The sequence below is a fragment of the Myxocyprinus asiaticus genome, chromosome 26 (assembly GCF_019703515.2).
Source record: "Myxocyprinus asiaticus isolate MX2 ecotype Aquarium Trade chromosome 26, UBuf_Myxa_2, whole genome shotgun sequence".
NCBI lineage: Eukaryota > Metazoa > Chordata > Actinopteri > Cypriniformes > Catostomidae > Myxocyprinus > Myxocyprinus asiaticus.
The window spans coordinates 17,100,013-17,124,846 of NC_059369.1; the positions used below are offsets into that span (position 1 = coordinate 17,100,013).

The 24,834-nt window shown below is 37.2% G+C and overlaps 1 protein-coding gene across 2 annotated transcripts; it reads left to right on the forward strand.

Moving 5' to 3' along the window:
• Positions 1-1,917: 1,917 nt before the first annotated feature.
• Positions 1,918-11,241, forward strand: LOC127417269 (tyrosine aminotransferase-like). Of its 2 annotated transcripts, none has more exons than XM_051657161.1 (12): positions 1,918-2,011; positions 2,585-2,845; positions 3,237-3,341; positions 3,616-3,683; positions 3,873-4,031; positions 5,211-5,349; positions 5,461-5,513; positions 8,391-8,543; positions 8,914-9,042; positions 9,123-9,206; positions 9,769-9,867; positions 10,026-11,241. In XM_051657161.1, the coding sequence occupies exons 2-12, from the start codon at positions 2,614-2,616 to the stop codon at positions 10,164-10,166; spliced, it is 1,362 nt and encodes a 453-aa protein (XP_051513121.1). In that variant the 5' UTR covers positions 1,918-2,011; positions 2,585-2,613; the 3' UTR covers positions 10,167-11,241. The 2 variants fall into 2 exon arrangements, with proteins under 2 accessions (XP_051513121.1, XP_051513119.1); XM_051657159.1 differs by having other exon boundaries at positions 1,926-2,011; positions 2,580-2,845.
• Positions 11,242-24,834: the final 13,593 nt, after the last annotated feature.

Sequence of the window (24,834 nt, forward strand, 5' to 3'; positions counted from 1 at the left end):
AACTACTTTCACGTTGTCATTATGGGATATTGTTTGTAGAATTTTGAGAAATTGATTTAATCCATTTTGGAATAAGGCTGTAACATAACAAAATGTGGAAAAAGTGAAGCGCTGTGAATACTTTCCGGATGCACTGTATGTTGATACACTTCCTCTGGTTGACCTGTAAGGGTTATGTAAGGACAGATGTTACAGGTTATTTTTCTATAGGGAAGCTTTGTGAGGTAAAGCACACCCTACATTTACGTGCAATGTCCAGATTGCACTGACCCTACTTTCAGTTTAGAAATTGGGGGAAGTTTGTTAATTCAGTGTTTTGTGTAGGTGTGCTGGTTTCATAAATAGGTTGTTATTCCATTTGAAATGGAAAAACCTGAAAAAGATTTGTGGGTTTAAAGTTCAAGGGTAATGCTGTCCAAAACTATATGCATTCTGATGTGTATTTACCTGACTTGAGTGTAAACTTGTTTTTTTTTTATGTTAAATCAAACTACTTTGTCATTATTGAGTCATATAGCACGCTCATCTGTTCTGTATTATTGTAGCTACTGTTTTGGGCTCGATAAAATAGCTTAATAAATACCTGTAAACAAGATAATGAAGACTTGAGTTTTAGCTTTATCTTAAGATCAGGATACTAGGAGATTACATCATAAGGATAAAGTGACAGCTTTATTCTTATTCCATTTGAACTAATATTAATATGTTCTCAGTGTTCTCAGTTGTCTATTGATCACAGACAAGCAGATCAAAGCACATTTGTTGTGATGGGTTTTCAAGATGATGTACATGTAGCAAATGTCTGAATGTACGTGTGCTTATTTGGTTGATAGGTCAAATCAAGTTTACTTATGCCAAACAAATGAGGTGATGAGCAAAGCCAACAAAGTTGTTACCCAAGCCTTTCCAAAGACTTTAGACCATTACAAAAACACATCTAAATTCTACAGCAATCCCAGACTTTTTCACAAGACATACAGATCCTAACACACTCTTCACCCAAGTTAATATCTCCCTTGAAATATATGGTTTTAACACAAAAGTTTATAGATAAAACATTACAAAGGTAATATTCACTGAAAATAAGACTAAAACAACTACGCTGTCATGCAGGATTTTATGGTGAATTATATTTTATATTTTGAGGCTTAAAAGGCTTAACCCTAAACCACTGACTCCCCATTCGGGATAGTTTCCCAAAGGCTTTGCACAGACTGAATCACTTTACTTACATAAAAGCAGAATGGCCCAATAGATGAAGCTTTGGCACTAATAAAATGGTACAACTCCAGCCCCCCAAAAACGTGAGTTTAACTTACGTAAGACAGATGTGGAGGCAGCCAGCCTCTTTATACTCACTACAGCTGCAAAGGACTGAAAACTGATGTTTGATGAAAACTGGTCAGAATACTATAAAAAAACTGAAATATACCACAGTATTCGGTCACCAAACTCCGCAGGAGCTACTGCTGTAGGGACGTTTTATTGATTTGACACAAGGTTATCGGATGATTTCTCTTTGCTCCTCTCAATTCGTTGCGTAAAATGCGCCCTGGTGACAGGTGCGACAAATCACTCTCTTTGAAAAGACTGACTGATGTATGGGAAATGATGCAGTAATAATAGCTTTGAAAGAAGGGAAGAGACGCCTAATAGCTAGAGGAGCGCAGTTTCATAGGATTGACACATGAGCTGAATGGTTTGTGAGGACAGAACGAGGATTGCGCCTTGCGCTTTTGCGCATCACTATAACGGATCCCGTGCATATATCCGGTGCATCCCAGGCTCACAGCAGTTTCTAGAAAGAGATGTTTGAGGTTCAAACCCCCTAACTGAAGAATTTTACACTTATGATGTAACAGGGGAGTTTTGGACTGCCCTCAGTCTCCGCCAATGAAAATATGGGCAGGGTTCAACTACCATTTTGGGGGGTTCAGTATAAAGCCGGTCTATGAACTGACCCTTCCATTTGGAGCGTGATTTTTTTTTCTCCATAAAAACACATAATAAGGTATTTATCAAAATGATATTCATTAGTATAGATGCTATCATATTTATTTCAGTGTGATTTATTTGTTAAAATAATAATAATAATAATAATTGATTGGTATTTTTGCAAAGTATTCACATTTTTTATTTATTTATCTTTTGTAGTGCTCTTTGTTAGCCTGTATTAGATTTGTGCCTATCATTACAATTCTTAAGTTGCATTGATCAGATACATTTATATTTACTGTCGGTTACATTGATGATAAATTGATTTGGAGACTTTGAGGGATGCATGCACAAACACAGTTTGTGTGTGTGTGTGAAATGCTTTCTTTCTTTCTTTTTCTTTCTTTCTTTCTTTCTTTCCCTCCCTTGTGTTCTATAAATGTCAGATTTTTTGTATTTTTTTTTATTGCAAATAAAAATAGGATATATTTATCCATAGAGTGTTGGAAACTAATTCGATCTGGGAATATCACAACAAATAATATAAATGTAACATCTAAAGTCAGCATTTGTAATGTTAATTATTATCATTTTCAAATTTTATAAGTTTAAATTGTCATAATATTTTTGTCTCTTTCAACAAGCACAGAAAAGAAGAAACTATATTTTGTGGTGAAAATGAATGGAATCCACAGTAATGGTATCAATGGGAGCTTCATGAACAGGAACGGTGTACATCATGTGAGTGTGAGGACTCATGTCAACCCAGCCAAACTGAAGAGCCACAGGCAGAGATGGAACGTCAGAGCCTCAGAAATGTCCAAGAACACACACAACCCCATCCGATCTATAGTGGATGGGATGAAACTCACCCCCAACCCTGATAAACCAATGATTGCCCTATCCATTGGTATGTTTTAAATAATATAGTATGTATAGTAAATACTAATTTTCAATAATATAATGTGAAATTGTTTATTAAATATAATAAAATAATAAATAATAATATACAGTATATATAATATGTACATTTCTATTATTATTATTTTTTAACATTTTATATATTTATTTATTTTATATATTTATGTTAGTTAGTTAATTAGTTAGTTAGTTAAATTGTAGGTACATTTGCCCAGCTATAATGGACAGCTGAATAATGTGTTGTCAATATTATGTAATATCTTTAGCTATGTGTTTCAGGTTTGGAATAATGTTAACTAAGTAAAGGTCTGGTGTCTTTGTCTATGTAATACTCCATATGTTCTTCATTTTTTCTTGTCTATCTTTTTATTTGCCACCAGGTGACCCAACCGTGTTTGGGAATTTGCCAGCAGATGACTCTGTATTGCAGGCAATGAAGGAGGCCATAGACTCGCACAAATACAATGGCTATGCTCCTTCAGTAGGTGAGATTTGCACATTCATTGCCAGCTCAAAATCTGCTAATGCAGTGTTTTTGATTAATGCAAATTGTGATGTAATGCTGAATTTTGTATTCAGAGAAGTTAAATGCTGCATTTGGGATAAAAAAAACTAAATACTTCCACCCTTTCCATTCTAAATATAATGTGTGTTGTGTATAATGTTGTGATTTGGTCTCCATGAAAAAAAAAAAAAAAAGCTTAACTAAAAATAGTGTAACTAAATGTTTGTCACTTTGTTTTCGTATAACATGCACAGGTTACCAAAAGAGCAGAGAGGCTGTGGCAAACTTCTACAGTCGTCCAGAAGCTCCACTGGAAGCCAAAGTGTGTCAAATCTCATGGTTATTTTATCATTTAGATGTTTGTTGGTAAATTTACTACTTCACTCAAATATTTCATAGCTATATAAATACTTAATATCCAAAGCAGTTTGATTAATTTTGGAAATAGATGACTAATATATTTTTTAAAATATGTCATTCATATTTATACAATTGTTATATTTATCTGTAGGATGTGATCTTGGCCAGCGGCTGTAGTCAGGCTATAGAATTGGCCATCAGTGTGTTGTGTAACCCAGGAGATAATATATTAGTTCCATGTCCTGGGTTCTCCCTCTACAAGACTCTGGCAGTGTCAATGGGCATCCAGGTCAAGCTCTACAATCTGCTGGTGAGTAAATCATACAGGTTACATAAGTGAGAGCTGGTCTGTAAATCAAACAGGCAACGGCCATTACCCTGGTCAACATGTGGACTGAAAATAAGAAAAGAGCAAAACTGTATAGAAAAAAGTTAATTACAAAACTAGACAATTGCTTTTTAGAAGGGCCTCACTTTCACCTTACCATTTAGGAAAAACATGAAATTTAAATGCACAAACACCATATGACAGGAGGGGGTGGAATAGGGTTAGTGTTGGGGTTTCTGAGTATAAAGACTAGTAGTGGGGGAAAATAGCTATGTCATTCCTTCATGTTGCACATCTGGGACCGATAAATCATGGGGAATGGTCCCCCCACTAACCCTACCATATCTCTCTCTCTCACACACACACACACACACACACATTGGTGCAGCTATCATTATGAGGACTCTCCACAGACATAATGATTTTTATACTGTACAAACTATAGATTCTGTCCCCTAACCCTACCTCTACCCCTAAACATAACCCTCACCAAAAACTTTCTGCATTTTTACATTTTCAATAAAACATTGTTTAGTATGTTTTTAAGCGATTTAAATTATGGGGACACAAATGTCCTCATAAACCACATTTATAGCATAATACCCTTGTAATTACCAGTTTGTTACCTAATAAAAAAATCCTTGTAAACCACTTAAACCTGCCCACACACACACACACACACACACACACACACACACAGACGTAAATAACACAGAAAGACAATAATAACAACACACTTATTTTGTAGGATTTAATAGATAAATAAAAGCCTTGATGTCAACAAATTAACATGATGACATGGATCATGATACATTTACTGTTTATTTAGCAAGTCCTAACACAAGTGAAGTAAGCAATTATTTTATTAGTACATACTGAACAATATAGGGCTGCATTTCCTACTGAATGTAAAATGGCTTTAACCTATTCCAACAGCACTTATGTAATCCCCTTTGCAGATCTGCAATTGTGAGATTTTATGATGATACAGTAGATGCCTCATCCACAACAGCAAACAGACATATTTTGCAAATTCCAATTTTTTAGCTAAATTGTTTCAGATATATTTACTCAAAGCTTCTAAAATGCAGGCCTGTCATTAGAAATAACTCATGCTTAAGGCAGTTTTCTTTAAACTGAGTTGATGTTTTGATCCTTTAGCCTGAGAAATCCTGGGAGATTGATCTTCATCATCTCGAGGTTCTGATTGATGAGAAAACAACATGCCTGATTGTCAATAACCCATCCAATCCTTGCGGATCTGTCTTCACCAAGGAGCACCTGCAGAAGATACTCTCTGGTGAATGCACTAATTATTTACCGTCTTTTATAAACTAACTCTGAGCAAAGATTTTTTTGAAATGTCAGAAAATCTCAAGATATTAATCCACTAATTTTCTGTGTGGTCTAGTTGCCTCAAGAAACTGCATCCCTATCCTTGCTGATGAGATCTATGGCGACATGGTGAGCACACATTCAATAAGAAAACCTCTACAGATGCACATATATTGAAATTACTGTCTCAGAACTCTTTATTTTATTTTATTTTTATTTTTGGCTTGTATAAACCATTCACATCTACGCTGAACTGGTAAATACAATTTGGAACTCTTATATTTTATGAATGACCATTGTGACATCATGTAAAAACAACCAAAATGTCAGCGGCTTCAACAGTTTAAACCGAAGGTGTGTCATTTCTACAACATTAGCATCACCAAACAGAATAGCAAAAATTAACATTGTTTTCAAACAGATGTCCAAATAAACGGCCACATTTTTGCATTAAAAAAGCTAGGCCCACTGCAACAAATGGAACAGAATGCAAGTGTCTCAAGACATATTTTTAAAAATTAAGTTCTTTTAATATGACACAGCATCTTAAACATGCTGTGCACATGACACAAGATGCTGAAAAAACAGTGAGACGTGCATAGCGCAATGGTCAAAAATGGCCAGTTAGCATATGTTTATGTAGAGAAACAATAAAAAAGTGCAGACAGATGCATTTACACATCCATTGTGAACCGCACCTTACTCATACAGGTAAGGGGTGCAATCTTCAAGCTCTTAGGGTTCTCAAGTTCCTGGATTTCTTGCTGGCATGATTTGAAACACACCACTAACATTCAGGGCCTCACAGACTACCAGTGAAACACATTCTTTGTGACAGGCAGAGAAAGAGGGAAGTTGGGTGGCATACTTTTCCCTGGCTCAGCTCAGTCCAATGCAGCATTGGAGACCACATCAGCACTGTAGGGATTAGAGCTGTGTACAGTAAATGCAAGCCTGACAGCACTCTGAGCTTTAGGTCATGAAGGACAAGTGAAGTTAGAGCTGGGGGCAACAGGTCCACAACTCTGTACATAGAGAACTGTTGTTATGAGGAGATGGTGCCTACAGCTGTGTTTAATCAGCAGGAGGTGGTCTGAGGTGTTTCAGGCCCAATAAATCAGATGTCCCACTGTTTACCAGTGAGCAGCTTCAATGTACATCAGTGACTATGCACTTTTCATCGCATATGTTTGTGATTAGCTCATGCGTGACACTGACATATTACGGTAGAGAGTAAGAAGAGGGACAGACCCCTCACTTCACTGCATGTAGTGTGTTGACTGGCTACTTTGAGACAGGATGTGTCTTTGTTCTGGTACAGCATTAGGCACCCTCTGGTAGCCCTGCTGTCTGGACCCTGTTAAAAGCAACATCTTCTGATAAAATGCTTCTGTAAATGAGCTCGTGAGAGAAGGGTGGGCCAGCACTGCAGATTTCAGTATTTTAGCCAATAGGAGAAGGGGCGGATCCATCTACTGAACATCAAGCCATAAGCGTAATTAGAGCCAGGCGGACATCCACAAAAATTATAAGGAAGGAACTCTCTCTCTCACTCACGTTCTCCTGTTGCCTCTCTCAGGCCCCGTCTTTCCTATAGGCTTTCCTGGTTCCTCTATCCATTGAATTGGTAACAACATGCAGAACATTCTAGAACTGTTTACTAACGAAAGAAGCTGTATTCTTAAAGGAAAGTTCTAGGTTCAATGCAAGTTAAGCTCAATCGACATAATGTTGATTATCACAAAAATGAATTTCAACTCATTCCTCCTTTTCTTACCCCCACCCAAATCTTTTGATTTTTGTTTTTACTTGTCACATATCAAATGCTATTTATATACAAATTTAAATAAAATTCAAAAAGTTTTGTTGTTTTTCTTGGTTCAATGTCATGACAAACAACTTATTAGACTTAAAGTGTAAACCAATTATAGACATTTTCTTCAATTAATACTCAGGTAACCCACTTTAAATATCAGGCAGGGCCATTGCTTGACATTACATCGTCATGGTAACAAAGTTGTAGAATTTGCTACAGCTTTAAACAGAATAGGTTTGTAAGTGATTTTATCACACTAAAATTGTAACATTTGAAGGAAGTCACGAGAACGGGATCTAGATGCAGCTTAACTTTAAGAACAAATAAATCAAATACAAAAACAGGGTAAACACTGGAACAGGGCAAGACTAGGAACTGGGTAATAAAACAAACATTACAAACAAGATAGCAATCGGAACATGAACTGGAGAAAAACACAGCTGACAAAGACTGAACAGACATCAGGGCATTACATATACAAGGATTAATGAGGTAATGAAAAACAGGTGAGAACAATTGGGAACAGCTGGCAGTGAAGAAGGCAGTGAATTATGGGGAATGTAGTCCGGGGAAAACAGAAGACAGAAGCTAAACACAAGGCAAAACAACAGTGAATCATGACAAAAATCATGTTTACACACATATTGTTTATGTCTTGTGGCTATAATTTTGCCTTACTGTAATCCAGATTTTTGCTTATTTTTAAGAAAAGGAGGGACGAGTCTAAATTTATTTTTGTGGTAATCAATATTATGTCACAAATGCTGTCGATTGAGCTTAACTTGTACTGAACTCAGAATATTCCTTCAAAACCATTTCAATGATGTCTGAGAAATGTAACGTGAGAGCAGATGCATTCTATTGCTTTTAAATATTAATTATGTCAAACAAAACAAAATAATAAACAAGTGAATATTAAATAATTTCTATTTTGAAGCACAATTTAAGTAATGATAGTGCAGAAATAACACTGAAATTGTATTATTATTAATAATAATAATTTATATATTTATATTCATTATGCTATAAATAATAAGTATGTGCATTAACCATTTATAATATAATATAATATAATGTAATTTAAATGATATATGATATGATATAATATAATGTTTTAAGAAAACATATTATGATTTACAATGTTGTAATAGGTTGACAAAGATATGTTGTGTATTTATATAATTCTGCAGGTGTTCCCTGGCTGTGACTTTCACCCTATGGCACCTCTCAGCATTGATGTACCCATTCTGTCCTGTGGTGGTTTGGCCAAGCGTTGGTTGGTACCGGGATGGAGGATGGGTTGGATCCTCATCCATGATCGTAATAACATCTTTGGAACTGGAGTAAGTATTAGCCATTCACCTGCATCTTCTCTGAGGTAACAGAAAAAAAAAAAAACACACACACACATAGAAATATTAATAAATATAATTCTGTAAAGTAATTTATTCTGTCATTCTGTGCATTATGAAAAGCACTAGACCTGCAAAAAGTATGGTAGTACCATGATGTTTGGGACATATTCTGTACTAGTTTTTCAGACATAAACCATGGTAATACCATGATATGCTTTACTGTGTAATGTTCCACAAAGTACCATATTATATGAATATTTGATCATCAGTATTTGATCAGAACCATATTACCATAAAGGTATGCAAATACAATTGACTGGACTTAATATTAACCTTGTAACCCTAATATTCACTCTAGATTCATGAGGGTCTTGTAAAACTAAGCCAGCGAATTTTGGGACCCTGTACTGTGGTCCAGGGAGCATTAGAGAGCATTCTGAATAATACACCACCAGAGTTCTACCAAAGCACCATCAGCTTCCTCAAGGTAAAAGGAAAATAATTTCAGAGAACAACTCTAACAGATTTGGATCTGACAATAACACACTTTTGTATGTTTCCTCTAAGTCAAACGCGGAGATATGTTTCTCAGAGTTGTCAACTGTTCCCGGACTGAACCCAGTAATGCCGTCCGGAGCCATGTACATTATGGTGAGTGTATTTCCTGCATTATGTGGTTGATTTCCATGAAGATAAGAATCGATGAAAGTGAAGTGTCATTGTTAATAAGCATAATGTGTGAATTTTATCTATGATAAAATATTTTCTCCTGTCTCAGCTCAATAAGCAGAAACAATTTTAAGTAATCTATTTGTTGGTTGATTCCCCCAAAAATCTAAATATTGTGGCACTATCATTATTGCTTAAAATTGCTTTATTTATTTGAGCATCCTGACCAGCCTGAAATAGACGCAATGGCTCAACCAATAGCGTCAATTTTGGGTGGGACTATCTGTTTTGCCTGACTAGTGGAAGACAGGGGACAGTGTTCAGAAAACTTGTTTGAAAACAGTCATTATTGCAACTCCACACAAATGGAGCAGAAAATTACAAACTTCACCTATTAAAAATGGCCTGGAGGAAACTTACCTACTGTATACTTGGCACTTACTTAGGATATAAGTTTGTCTCAATGTCTATCTAAAGGAGCAGGTAAAGAGCAACAATGCAAGTTGGCACAGGGTTAATGTGTTTTGTGTGTGTTCATTATTAGGTGGGGATTGAGATGGAGCACTTCCCAGAATTCCAGAATGATGTGGAGTTCACTGAACGGCTGGTCACTGAGCAATCTGTGTTCTGTTTGCCTGCTACAGTAATTCATTTATTTTCCTTGCTTACCTTAATCTGTTACTGTACCTTTGAAGTCTAACATATTATTTGTTACAATGATGTGTCACACACTTTGTAAAACATAACATAAAATAACATTATATTATATTATATTATATTATATTATATTTGTCTCTGTAGGCATTTGAATATCCAGACTTCTTCCGAATTGTGGTAACAGTACCAGAGGAGATGATGGTGGAGGCGTGTATTCGGATCAGAGAATTCTGTGCACGCCATTATCGACCTCGCAGTCAAGACAGCAATGAACTGGACCAATGAAATATACAGACATAAAAAAACAGACATAGAGAGACATAGTAAAAGGAGGAAAGGAGAGGTTAAAGGGCAGACTGAAGTGGTGCACAAAGCTGCAGAATGAAAGTGTAGAAAGAGAGGAGACATTTATGTGCATTACATGTGACACAGGTCTGAATACAGTGGGGTTTGAGACCAGTGAAAATCTGGGATGCAAAATCTATTTTAAACCTGGAAATAAACTAAGTTTTAGGTTTAGATTTTGAAAAATGTTACACAATTAGGTCACTAATCAAATAAGCAAATTTGTTACATTTGTGACCATGTTAACTCCAGATTTACATGCTTCCATTGAAACAAACAGGATGTTCTGCAGATCATTCTCAAATCATGTTAAAATGGATAAAACAATGCCAGCTTAAATGCATGCAATCATTAAAGCAAAAGACATACCGAAAAAATTCTGAAATACATGCAAATTTTCCAGTTAACTTTTCACTCAAATAGTTAAGCTGATAATATGCTGTGTAATGAATAACGTATTAAACTGGACAAATGCAAAATAGAAACATTGTCACTATAGTGATCTCAGACTTTTTAATCCCAGAGTAGACTGATATTTTTCCCTTTTAGGAAACTCAGCTCTATGCAGATTTTATATTTATATTTTTTTGTATGAGCCAGTATTATAATGGGAAGGGGTACGGGTTGTTGCCTTTTTTCTTTCTTTCTTTATTTTGCTTTTGAATTATTGTAAAATATTGAAATCATTTGTATTTTTCTTATACTGTAACATACATTGTGGCAAGTTTGGAAACCCTCATGAGCAAACCATAAAGCCATTTCATCTGTAACCTGCATGATGTGACATATTTATCCTATACATATGATGTATTAGGAATAGCAAACATTATTATACTGTTGTTTATATTTTTGACTTGCATGCTCAACCAATTTGACAAAGAATTTTGTCAATATTAGAGTTAATACAGGTGCATCTCAATAAATTAGAATGTCGTGGAAAAGTTCATTTATTTCAGTAATTCAACTCAAATTGTGAAACTCGTGTATTAAATAAATTCAATGCACACAGACTGAAGTAGTTTAAGTCTTTGGTTCTTTTAATTGTGATGATTTTGCTCACATTTAACAAAAACCCACCAATTCACTATCTCAAAAAATTAGAATACATCATAAGACCAATAAAAAAACATTTTTAGTGAATTGTTGGCCTTCTAGAAAGTATGTTCATTTACTGTATATGTACTCAATACTTGGTAGGGGCTCCTTTTGCTTTAATTACTGCCTCAATTCGGTGTGGCATGGAGGTGATCAGTTTGTGGCACTGCTGAGGTGGTATGGAAGCCCAGGTTTCTTTGACAGTGGCCTTCAGCTCATCTGCATTTTTTGGTCTCTTGTTTCTCATTTTCCTCTTGACAATACCCCATAGATTCTCTATGGGGTTCAGGTCTGGTGAGTTTGCTGGCCAGTCAAGCACACCAACACCATGGTCATTTAACCAACTTTTGGTGCTTTTGGCAGTGTGGGCAGGTGCCAGATCCTGCTGGAAAATGAAATCAGCATCTTTAAAAAGCTGGTCAGCAGAAGGAAGCATGAAGTGCTCCACAATTTCTTGGTAAACGGGTGCAGTGATTTTGGTTTTCAAAAAACACAATGGACCAACACCAGAAGATGACATTGCACCCCAAATCATCACAGACTGTGGAAACTTAACACTGGACTTCAAGCAACTTGGGCTATGAGCTTCTCCACCCTTCCTCCAGACTCTAGGACCTTGGTTTCCAAATGAAATACAAAACTTGCTCTCATCTGAAAAATATGACTTTGGACCACTGGGCAACAGTCCAGTTTTTCTTCTCCTTAGCCCAGGTAAGACGCCTCTGATGTTGTCTGTGGTTCAGGAGTGGCTTAACAAGAGGAATACGACAACTGTAGCCAAATTCCTTGACATGTCTGTGTGTGGTTGATGCCTTGACCCCAGCCTCAGTCCATTCCTTGTGAAGTTCACCCAAATTCTTGAATCGATCTTGCTTGACAATCCTCATACGGCTGCGGTTCTCTCGGTTGGTTGTGCATCTTTTTCTTCCACACTTTTTCCTTCCACTCAACTTTCTGTTTACAAGCTTGGATACAGCACTCTGTGAACAGCCAGCTTCTTTGGCAATGAATGTTTGTGGCTTACCCTCCTTGTGAAGGGTGTCAATGATTGTCTTCTGGACAACTGTCAGATCAGCAGTCTTCTCCATGATTGTGTAGCCTAGTGAACCAAACTGAGAGACCATTTTGAAGGCTCAGGAAACCTTTGCAGGTGTTTTGAGTTGATTAGCTGATTGGCATGTCACCATATTCTAATTTGTTGAGATAGTGAATTGGTGGGTTTTTGTTAAATGTAAGCCAAAATCATCACAATTAAAAGAACCAAAGACTTAAACTACTTCAGTCTGTGTGCACTGAATTTATTTAATACACGAGTTTCACAATTTGAGTTGAATTACTGAAATAAATGAACTTTTCCACGACATTCTAATTTATTGAGATGCACCTGTATATCATATATGGTACATATATGACTATGATATTCTTTTGATTTTTGTTTTTACTTGTCACATATCAAATGCTATTTAAATACAAATTTAAATAAAATTCCAAAAGTTTTGTTGTTTTTCTTGGTTCAATGTCATGACAAACATGTCTTATTAGACTTAAAGTGCAAACCAATTATAGACATTTTCTTCAATTAATACACAGGTAACCCACTTTAAACCTTAAATATCAGGCAGGGCCATTGCTTGGATTCATGAGACCCAGGACAAAATTATAAGGATATAAAGATGCTGCCTTCATGTGCTATTGGAATTATCCTACTTCTGAAGTGGTAATTAAGAGTACGTCATGTTCACGTGCTTTGTTTTCGGAAAGAACAGGAAACATGGCGACGGCAGGTTTATTCATACATATTTCCTGAGGAACTTTTATTTTGACACCATAATACATATCACTCAGTTAGCTTGCTGACAATAATGGAATTTTGGTCAAATACAAGCTATTTTCACTGTATAAATTTACGACTTGAGGGGTCATTCATGTGCAACTTCTGAGTGGGAAACTTGTATTTACGATAATTCCAATAGCACGTGAAGGCAGTATTAGCCCCAGCCACCATACACTCTGCAGTGTGAAGACATGTTTAGACAACGTTCATATTTATTAATGCAATATGTGGAAAATAACCCACTTGTATCATCAATCATCACTCTCAGTTTCATTTTCTCTTTATCTGTGGCTGTCTGACTCTGATGTTTGAAATATGAATTGCAGAATACTGTCCAATGACAATACCTCAGTGTTTTAAAATACATTTCATAATTTTGCGCTGTCTATACCTTTTAGTAACTTTCGGTACCTTTCTCACTTTTTTATATGTATTTTAAGCGAGATTTTACACTTGTGCATCAGTCTGTGTGTGTGCGTGTGTGTGTGTGTGTGTGGGTGGGTTTGAGTGGTTTATGAGGAAAATTTTTTTAGGTTACAAACTGGTAATTACAAGGGTATTATGCTATAAATGTGGTTTGGACATTTCTAACCCGTCCCCATCAAATTGCTTTAAAAAAACATACTAAAAGAAGTTTTTGAAAAAACGTTTTTTGTGAGGGTTAGGTTTAGGGGTAGAGTTAGGGGATAGAATCTATAGTTCGTACAGTATATAAATCATTATGTCTATTTTGATAGTCAAGTCATTTTCATTTGTATAGCACCTTTCTCAACACACATTGATTCAAAGCAGCTTTACAGGAAATCATGCATTAAATTTTTTTTTTAATTATACTGTAATATTTATAATGTCTTACAGTGATCATTGTGTAGTTTGATTAAATATGACTGTAAAAATGTGTATAGAAATTAAATAATAATTATATTTAGAACTCCTGTGAGCAAGCTGAAGGCGACTGTGGCAAGGAACACAAAACTCCATAAGATGTTGGTTAATGGAGAAAAATAACCTTGGGAGAAAACAGGCTCACTGTGGGGGCCAGTTACCCTCTGGCTAACAGCATGAATATAATGCCAATATTAGTTATTTATGTGCAGTGCATGTCATGGTTTTAAATTTGTAAATTAAGCGTTAAGGTCCAGGGTTTTAAAAATCCAAATAAAATATTTTTTATGAACTTTAAGATTAATGACTAATATCTTTGAAGTCCATCCTGGATTAACTGCAGAAGTTCATATAGATGCGTTGTCCTTTGTTAGTTGGCTGATGACGGCTTTTGTTGGTAATTAAATGATAGTGTATGTATTCCATTTCAAGAGTGTAGTCCATCAATAGACAAAGGTGATACAGGCAGAGATCAGTCAGGTGCATCGCAGTTCAACCTGCCTCATAAGGATAGCCGCACCGTCATGTGAGTGTGTGTGTGTGTGTGTGTGTGTGTGTATGAAATCTAAGCTAAATCGGATGTGCCCAATTTTAAAATTGATTGAGAGAAGAATGTTGAGTATAAAAGTATGAGTATACTGAGACAGAAAGAGACTGTTTTGGCTTCCTGAATTTCACACTGATCTTGACGAAGTAACAGAGGGTCACATGAGCTTAGTACTAAAGGTCAGCTCCACATTTGTGCCAACAGGCTGTAGTCTCAGGAAACACACATAAGGCTCAATACTGGTACTGGTAAATTATCTGCAACCACATGCACAACCACACTCCTTGTCAAGTTCAATGATTAACTGCAAAGTTAAAGAGAAGGCAGTGCTATATGGCAAAAAAGGAAGATCTGAAAAAGCAAAAATGATACAGGCATAAGAAAAATATAGGAAGGACAAGTCAGTTCACTTATCTGCTACTCATATTACATAGTACAAATCTTCTTCACATGGAATAAATCACTTGACAACCTAGGAAGACTGAATTAAATGATGGCACGTACATGCCACTGCTGGGACTTGGAACATGGAAGCCAGAGTTAGCATTACATTTCTACAATAACCTAATTTTATACATACATACATATCAGATACATGTCAATATAAAAATCTTTTTAATGTATGGCATTGCACTTTTTGATACATACATATATATATATATATATATATATATATATATATACACACACATACTGTATATCCGGTAAATATGTATTATACGTACATACATAAATATATGACTTTCATTCTATATAATATATATACACTAATATGTACTGTGTAATTGTGTAATCGCAATAGAAACAAGCAATGATTTAATGTTTGCCTACATTGTTAACAGGGCATTAGCCCAGTCCTGTGGTGGTTTGGCCAAGTCATGGTATGTGTGGTATGTATGTGAGGGAAGCTGAGGCAGCAATCGCTGCAGGATATCGCCACATAGGCACAGCCTACAGCTATCGGAATGATGCAGAGCTGCACAAGGCCATCGAATCCAAGATGCAGCAGGGTATCATCAGACACCAGGATATGTTCATTGTCTGTAAAGTAAGTTGGTATAATGACTGTGCTCTCACCTGGCTGAAAGTCAGTGATCATATTCGACTTAAAATTAAATTAAAGAGAAGCAAAAAACTTTACATGCTGCTTCTCTTTTGCAGCTTTTGTGTACTCACCACGCACCAGAGGACATTCCTAATTGCCTAAATAGAACTCTAAATGACCTTCAGTTGGAGTACTGGACCTGTACCTAGTGCACTTTCCAGTAAGACTAAAGGTAAAGCAAGAGTATGCAGAGAGGATTTGGCACTTAAGTCACACATAAAAATGTGTGAATTTCATTGCATTAGGTTTCATTTACTAATGCAATGACCTTCATGTGTTTTTAAGAGTGGATTAAGTGTCTAATTACTTTCTGGGGCCACTGTGCATACATCTCAACATTAACTGCAATTAATTATTAGCACAGCATTCCAAACATAGTTTGTTGGAATGTTCAGTATCTCACAGAGTTATCGAAAATAAGTTTACCTTATGTAGTCTGAGCAGTTATTTGATTCTACAAAATTATCTTAACTGCTATAAGTTAAAGTCTACAAATTTTTACTGTTTAAAAACAACCCACAACCGCCCAAATGGGCGATGAGCTTTTCCCAGAAAAGGATGGAGAGATTCTCACAAGTGACATTGACTATGTAGATGTGTGGAAGGTAATGCTAACCTACAACACTCAAAAGTTTACACACCCTTGAATGTTTGGCCTTGTTACAGACACACAAGGTGACACACACAGGTTTAAATGACAATTAAATGTTAATTTCCCACACCTGTGGATTTTAAATTGCAATTAGTGTCTGTGTATAAATAGTCAATGAGTTTGTTAGCTCTCACGTGGATGCACTGAGCAGGCTAGATACTGAGCCATGGGGAGCAGAAAAGAATTGTCAAAAGACCTGCGTAACAAGGTAATGGAACTTTATAAAGATGGAAAAGGATATAAAAAGATATCCAAAGCCTTGAAAATGCCAGTCAGTACTGTTCAATCACTTATTAAGAAGTGGAAAATTTGGGGATCTCTTGATACCAAGCCAAGGTCAGGTAGACCAAGAAATATTTCAGCCACAACTGCCAGAAGAATTGTTCAGGATACAACCCACAGGTAACCTCAGGAGAAATACAGGCTGCTCTGGAAAAAGACGGTGTGGTTGTTTCAAGGAGCACAATACGAAGATACTTGAACAAAAATGAGCTGCATGGTCGAGTTGCCAGAAAGAAGCCTTTACTGCACCAATGCCACAAAAAAGCCCGGTTACAATATGCCCGACAACACCTTGACACGCCTCACAGCTTCTGGCACACTGTAATTTGGAGTGATGAGAACAAAATAGAGCTTTATGGTCACAACCATAAGCGCTATATTTGGAGAGGTGTCAACAAGGCCTATAGTGTAAAGAATACCATCCCCACTGTGAAGCATGGTGGTGGCTCACTGACGTTTTGGGGGTGTGTGAGCTCTAAAGGCACGGGGAATCTTGTGAAAATTGATGGCAAGATGAATGCAGCATGTTATCAGAAAATACTGGCAGACAATTTGCATTCTTCTGCATGAAAGCTGTGCATGGGACGCTCTTGGACTTTCCAGCATGACAATGACCCAAAACACAAGGCCAAGTTGACCCTCCAGTGGTTACAACAGAAAAAGTTGAAGGTTCTGGAGTGGCCATCTCAATCTCCTGACCTTAATATCATCGAGCCACTCTGGGGAGATCTCAAACGTGCGGTTCATGCAAGACGACCAAAGACTTTGCATGACCTGGAGGCATTTTGCCAAGACGAATGGGCAGCTATACCACCTGCAAGAATTTGGGGCCTCATAGACAACTATTACAAAAGACTGCACGCTGTCATTGATGCTAAAGGGGGCAATAAATAGTATTAAAAACTAAGGGTATGCAGACATTTGCACATTGCACAATGAACTGCTATGTGGAAATAAAATGAACTGAACTCAAAACACCTCCTGAGCTGATATGAGGTCATTTGCAGCACTCATATACAATACTGTTCTTGCAACAAAAAACAAAAACAAAAATCAGAAGACAGAAACAAAGAAAGAGTGAGAACCTTTTACATGCGCGTGTTCCATGAGACTGCACGCCTCCGTATCAGCATGTCATACATGCGCATAGACGTCTTTTCTGTTATCTGTTCTTAATAATATAATGCTGGCTATGTCTCGTTTGGAAGGCTGCACGCTAGGTAGGACGCGTCCTTTGAAGGCTGCAGTATATCGAGCGTCCTCCTTTAAACAAATCTTGTTTAAACGAGAAGGCCTTCGTAGGACAAACAGAAACGGAACGTAACATGGTTGCTACGACAGCACACCACTTTTTAACAAGCGCGAGCGCTTTGAGTGAGAAGGGAACAAAGTCCCTTTAGAAGGGAATGTATGAGGTAAAATTTAGGAGAGTTAAAAGGATGTAAAGAGAAACGAAAATAGATATTACAGGTGTACTTTTAGTCTAATACTTTATTTTAATTATATATTAATATAATTATACATATTATATACTCTGCACCCATCTACTGAGGTACTTCAACTTGGGAATTAACATTCTTTGTGTTTGAACATCATATTTACGGGCAAATTGGCATTATTTTTTTAGACATTTCCGTTGAAGCAAAGAATTGTGGGTTGTGAGTGCCCACGAAGGATACGCCTCATGTATCCTCCGAATTCCCATGAAAGAAGGTCGCATTTGAATGCTGCATTCGAAGTGTCCTACTCGCTTTTATGAAACGAGACAGCCTCGATGACGTATGTAACTTCCGGAGGGCGCATCCTTCCAAATGACACACAGCTAAAGTGTTTCTGCAAGCACGTGTCTGTGTGTCTACGGGCAAATTATTTGTCATATTAATTTGATAATAATAGCCTATTAATAATAATTTAATACATGGGAAAACGAGCCAAATATCGTCTTGACATCGTCAAAGGCATCAGCTATTGGCGATCACTCTGACCATCATCGATCCCCGATATCATTGTCTGTCGGCACAACCCTAAAGTGCATTTCTCTATATAAATTAACAACATGTTCAGACAGTCTCCTTGCTGGTTTTTCTGACACATTCAGGATCATTACTGCTTTTGCCGGTGTCATTGCGGCTCGCTTCGTGCGTGTGCTTGTAAAATTTATATTTTAAAGGCTCATTATTACAGTTTAGCATTTCTCTGTAATGTAGAACAGAGTTAGCAATGTTACTTATAACATTCTTTCTCAGCCCTGGAACTCAAACCATTTTCTGATGCCCCACAATATATATATATATATATATATAAGTAATTAAATTAATATCATAAACGTGCGAATAGTCGACTAATGGCTTAAATTAATGCCTACTAATCGACTAGGAAAATCTTTGGTCGGGGACAGCCCTAATAAAAAGTAACATTTATTCACAAATTGGCTATCAACTGCCTCTTTGGCTGCCATTTTTTTTCTTCAACTCAGCTGCTGTGGATCCGCACACACAGGATTGTGGGATTTTATAGGCAGCGAAGGATACATCTGTGCTGCTTTCAAAAATCGATCAGATGAATGTATCTCAGTAGATAGGATGTGACGTGAACACTGGATTCGGACATGCCTTGGTCCCTTCCTACCTCCGTATACAGCCTCCGGAGGCAGCATTTTCCTGTTTTCGGACACAGCCGATAGACCTTATTCACGCAAGCGCCATCTTTGATTTTTAATGGGAATGATAACGAAGCTGTGCGGGATAGACTTACAGTCTCTTCAATGGGCTGTACTGCAGTTTAAAGTGTTTTTGGATCATTCTGCGGACAAAACATTGATAAAATATCTGTCCAAGAACATTCAGTATACAAAGAACTCCAGACAGCATGAGTTGTGGAAAATCAGATGTGATCAAGGAGCTTTTTACAGCTTTATACCATTCGCGCCTTTGAAGAGACTGTAAGTCTCTCCCTCACAGCCTCGTTGTCATTCCCATTAAAAATCAAAGATGGCGCTAGCGTGAATAAGGTCTATATTGACCCTTCGCTAAGCCCCGACATAAAGGTGCTTCTGACAAATCCTGTCTTAGCAACTGTTGCCCTGCCGCCATTACTCTGACACGCGATAGTTATTTTACAATGACAGCCTATGGGAGTAATGTGTGTTTGAGTACTTTTAAACGGGATTTTATCAAAATAACCCTAAATATGTAAAGCACGTTGTTGCAGGGTCATTTGTAATAGTGACACGAGTTACCCAAGAAGGATACCCATAGTTTTTTTCTTTCTTTTTTCAAAATAATCTTTAAATAAATCTGGAGAAGAGCATGAAATGGATTAAACTGTGTCAGCCCTCATGAACATATAACATCACCTACATTTGCTCCAAGGTAAATTAAAGCTAACAACTGAATGTTAATTAATTTATGTATTGATTCAAGTCATGGTAAAAGTGATAGTAAATAAACAGTTCACAGCATCAAAATGAGTGTGTTAAGAGACGTTATAAACAGTTCTGTTCACTTACACTAATGTTATCAGGTGTGTAATCGCTATTAAATGACGTTTTTCTCTTTTCAAGTGACTGTAATAATCATTTGCCTTGATTCTTATTCACAGTCTCCACAGTTTTTAACCAAATTACTGTGTAATTTAACTATTTATTTGACAAAAAACTAGAGGTCGACCGATAGTGGGTTTTGCTGAATCCGATACCGATAACTAAGGTGGGAAAACAGACCGATAGCCAATTAATCAGCCGATAATTACAAATGTATAAAAGGAATGAAAACTTTCCACTCAATGTAAAATAGTGCTTAACTTTAGTAAGTATTACTTTCCATGGCAATACTTTAATACATTTCTCCTACATTGGTACCTTCTTCAAAGCCTTTGCCATCTGAAATTAATGAAATTATGAAGTAAAATATTACAGGTCAAATGTGTTTGCTGTTCAACAGTAACATAAAACAATGCCTTAAGCCAAATAGCGATGCTTCATCACTACTGACAATATTTATTATATTATTTTATTGTTATTAAATCTATAAATCAATCAACTCAAGTCTTGTCTTTTTAAAGGTAATTTTAGAATGGCATTGTCTATAGTATGTGCCCTCACATGAACACACTGTATTAAATAACAATGTCTCATGATTATCACATTTATTTCAGATGGATATATTTTACCATGCTTAGTTTTTTTGTACATAACTACGTCATAAAATTAGGAAGCTAGGACAGATGTTCAGTTTGTCAGAATGGAGAAAATTTTTGAAAACTTACACGAAACACTATAAAACTGTTCCTCTGCGTGTGCATTCACGCAATGTTCTGTGATCGCGCTTGGTCTTCTGAAGGATGCAAAACTCAGGCAGTATATTCATATAAGGTTGGCATTAATGATTGATTTACTACTGATAATTAACTTATAAATTAACTTAGAAACAAAACCTCTTCGGAGCGCTCATGTTTATAGTAATCTGACTGAAACAAATTGGACGCTCCTCAACCCCGAGAAAAAACTCAACGGATCTGCACGAATTCATAAGTGACTTTTTTATATTCAAAACAGCATATTAAGAGGAAAGGTAAGCAGTTTTCATCCTTTACTTTATAACACTGTTCTAACCATTCGAACAGCTAATGTTAGCGTCCTCTCCACCTTGTTGGCAATGCAATTCTCCAGTGCAGTGATTAGTTATAAACAAATTAATTATTAAACCACCTTTAGTTGTCTTAAATGACCTATTTATTGTACGATGACAATAATAATAACATGTACTGTATACATACATTGGCTTTTCTATGTCGATGTTTTAAACCCGCGTTTGAAGCATCCATCTCTATAAATAGCCTAGTCACATTGCAAAACAAATTCCAGGCAGAGTCAGTGATTGTTTTTATTTAACTTCTAGAGGGCGCTGTTATATAGTTGAACCAAGGTGTTCTGAATGTAGAAAGCTCCAGTGCCGGCCACGGAGAAATGAACCAAAAATAACTATCAGAAATTATCTGAGTTTATTTTTTTCCGATAGCCGTTGGTTAAAAAAAATGCAACTATCGGACCTGATTAATCGGTAAATCTGATACATCGGTTGACCTCTACAAAAAACTACATATAAATATGCATTACAATGTCACTCTTCATACCAGCCCATGTAAAAATATTATCCATTCCGTTTATGAGAATATTTTGCCAAAAAACGCATAGTTCACGGCAGCCTCACATTCATTTCAATGAGGAGTTCTGCAGAGCTTCTCAGAGTGAGCAACCGTAACCAAGGGGGGATGGAGCTTAGAGAAGGGTCAATTATCCTTATTTGTGACAGAAGTACAAATAGATGAACAGCTACAGTACATTAGGACTGTGCACCGTTCAGAATGGGGGACTTTGCTAAATTTCTTTGAATTGTAATTCAGTTAATTCCTCTTCGTGTCATTCCTATACAAAATCCAATTCAACATCCTGTGGGCATGTTGAATTCAACTTCTTATGGAAATTAAGTCAGTTCTGAATTTTGCCCAACCCTGGAACACATTTCCAATAACCAAAAGAGCAAGTGATGAAAAACAAATAGAAAACCTGGACAATCCTGCTACATAGGCCCAGTGGTCCTCTGCAGGATGATACACTATATTGCCAAAAGTATTCGCTCACCCATCCAAATAATTGAATTCAGGTGTTCCAATCACTTCCATGGCCACAGGTGTATAAAATGAAGCACCTAGGCATGTAGACTGCTTCTACAAACATTTGTGAAAGAATGGGCCGCTCTCAGGAGCTCAGTGAATTCCAGCGTGGTACTGTGATAGGATGCCACCTGGGCAACAAGTCCAGTCGTGAAATTTCCACGCTACTAAATATTCCACAGTCAACTGTCAGTGGTATTATAACAAAGTGGAAGCGATTGGGAATGACAGCAACTCAGCCACGAAGTGGTAGGCCACGTAAAATGACAGAGCGGGGTCAGCGGATGCTGAGGCGCATAGTGCGCAGAGGTCGCAAACTTTCTGCAGAGTCAATTGCTACAGACCTCCAAAGTTAATGTGGCCTTCAGATTAGCTCAAGAACAGTGCGTAGAGAGCTTCATGGAATGGGTTTCCATGGCCGAGCAGCTGCATCCAAGCCATACATCACCAAGTGCAATGCAAAGCGTCGGATGCAGTGGTGTAAAGCACGCCGCCACTGGACTCTAGAGCAGTGGAGACGCATTCTCTGGAGTGACGAATCACGCTTCTCCATCTGGCAATCTGATGGACGAGTCTGGGTTTGGTGGTTGCCAGGAGAACGGAACTTGTCTGACTGCATTGTGCCAACTGTGAAGTTTGGTGGAGGGGGGATTATGGTGTGGGGTTGTTTTTCAGGAGCTGGGCTTGGCCCCTTAGTTCCAGTGAAAGGAACTCTGAATGCTTCAGCATACCAAGAGATTTTGGACAATTCCATGCTCCCAACTTTGTGGGAACAGTTTGGGGATGGCCCCTTCCTGTTCCAACATGACTGCGCACCAGTGCACAAAGCAAGGTCCATAAAGACATGGATGAGCGAGTTTGGTGTGGAAGAACTTGACTGGCCTGCACAGAGTCCTGACCTCAACCCGATAGAGCACCTTTGGGATGAATTAGAGCGAAGACTGAGAGCCAGGCCTTCTCGTCCAACATCAGTGTCTGACCTCACAAATGCGCTTCTGGAAGAATGGTCAAAAATTCCCATAAACACACTCCTAAACCTTGTGGAAAGCCTTCCCAGAAGAGTTGAAGCTGTTATAGCTGCAAAGGGTGGGCCGACGTCATATTAAACCCTATGGATTAAGAATGGGATGTCACTTAAGTTCATATGTGTCTAAAGGCAGATGAGCAAATACTTTTGGCAATATAGTGTATATTTCTACAGAGGACAAAGTGCCGCTATCATTGCGTCCACCCATGGCTATAAGACAGTCCTCCATAGTCCCCACTCCCCAGATAGAAATCCACACACTGCTGGTTCACAGGGGCACCCTATAAATAAAAGAAATATTTTGAATTAATTTTTAAACTATGGCACCATTTCCACCAGTCTCACGTTAAGGAAAGATATTGTATTGCAGAAAAGAATAAGATGTTATTAGATTTGACATTTCCTGACCCTCCTTCTCTAGTTTGTTCTGCTAGTCTTTCTTAAGCATAACCTGTTTGTTCTCCAAAATAATATTAGAAAGCAGTGGCACTGGTGCCATTAAGTTGTACAGATGGCGGTACCAGCTTTACCAGATTTGCTAGCACTAGTTGGCGGGGGCCTTTAAAGGGAAAGTTCACCCAAAAATGAAAATTATCTCTTCATTTACTCACCCTCATGCCATCCCAGATGTGTACGACTTTCTTCTTCAGAACACAAACAATTTTTGAAGAATATCTCAGCTGTGTGTGTGTGAGAGAGAGAAACAGATCAATATTTATGTCCTTTTTCACTATAAATTCTGTTTCCTGCCCAGTAGGCGTGCAAGAATGCATTTGCATGAAGAATACAGGATGTGGGACGAGTGGGTTTACACACCGGCTCAGCTTACACTACTCTGCAGATATAAAAATGACATACCGTGCAAGGATGTTTTTCCAAATTGTCACCAATACATAAACAAATTTATGTAAATGAAAGGTTGCCCCAAGGGCGGATTTGGAAGAGAAATCGGCCCTGGATTTGAAATTAAAACTGGCCCAAAAGTTAAGTTAAAAGTTAAAGTCCCAGTTCTCCTTTTATGGCCAGTCCGCCCCTGGGTTGTCCTACCTTTGAGTATCTAATACCTTTCTGAACAGTTCTGAATTATGCATTGTTTACTTAGTTAACCTTATGGACTGTAAATCCTGTACAAAAACTTTCCAGAACATTTCTGGGTCAAAAAAAAAAAAAAAAAAAAAAAAGAAATTATATTTACTACATTTGGCATGAAGAACACAAAGGCTTTTTTTAAGGAACTTTTATTTGTTTTGTATTGAGATTATTTCCATGACAATTAAAGGAATATTTTACCCAAAAATGAAAATTCTCTTGTAATTTACTCACCCTCATGCCATCCCAGATTTGTGACTTTCTTTCTTCTGCAGAACACAGAAGATTTTTAAAAGATCTCAGCTCTGCAGGTCCATACAATGCAAGTGAATGGTGACCAGAACTTTGAAGCACCAAAAAGCACATAAAAGTAATCCATTCGATTCCAGCAGTTTAATCCATGTCTTCTGAAGTGATCT

Bases quoted from the DNA above. Each gene is read 5' to 3' on its own strand.
- LOC127417269 (XM_051657161.1), top strand. From the start codon at position 2,614: ATGAATGGAATCCACAGTAATGGTATCAATGGGAGCTTCATGAACAGG. The intron at 5,350-5,460 runs GTGAATGCACTA...TGTGTGGTCTAG, and splicing joins CCTGCAGAAGATACTCTCTG to TTGCCTCAAGAAACTGCATC. The intron at 9,043-9,122 runs GTAAAAGGAAAA...GTTTCCTCTAAG, and splicing joins GCACCATCAGCTTCCTCAAG to TCAAACGCGGAGATATGTTT.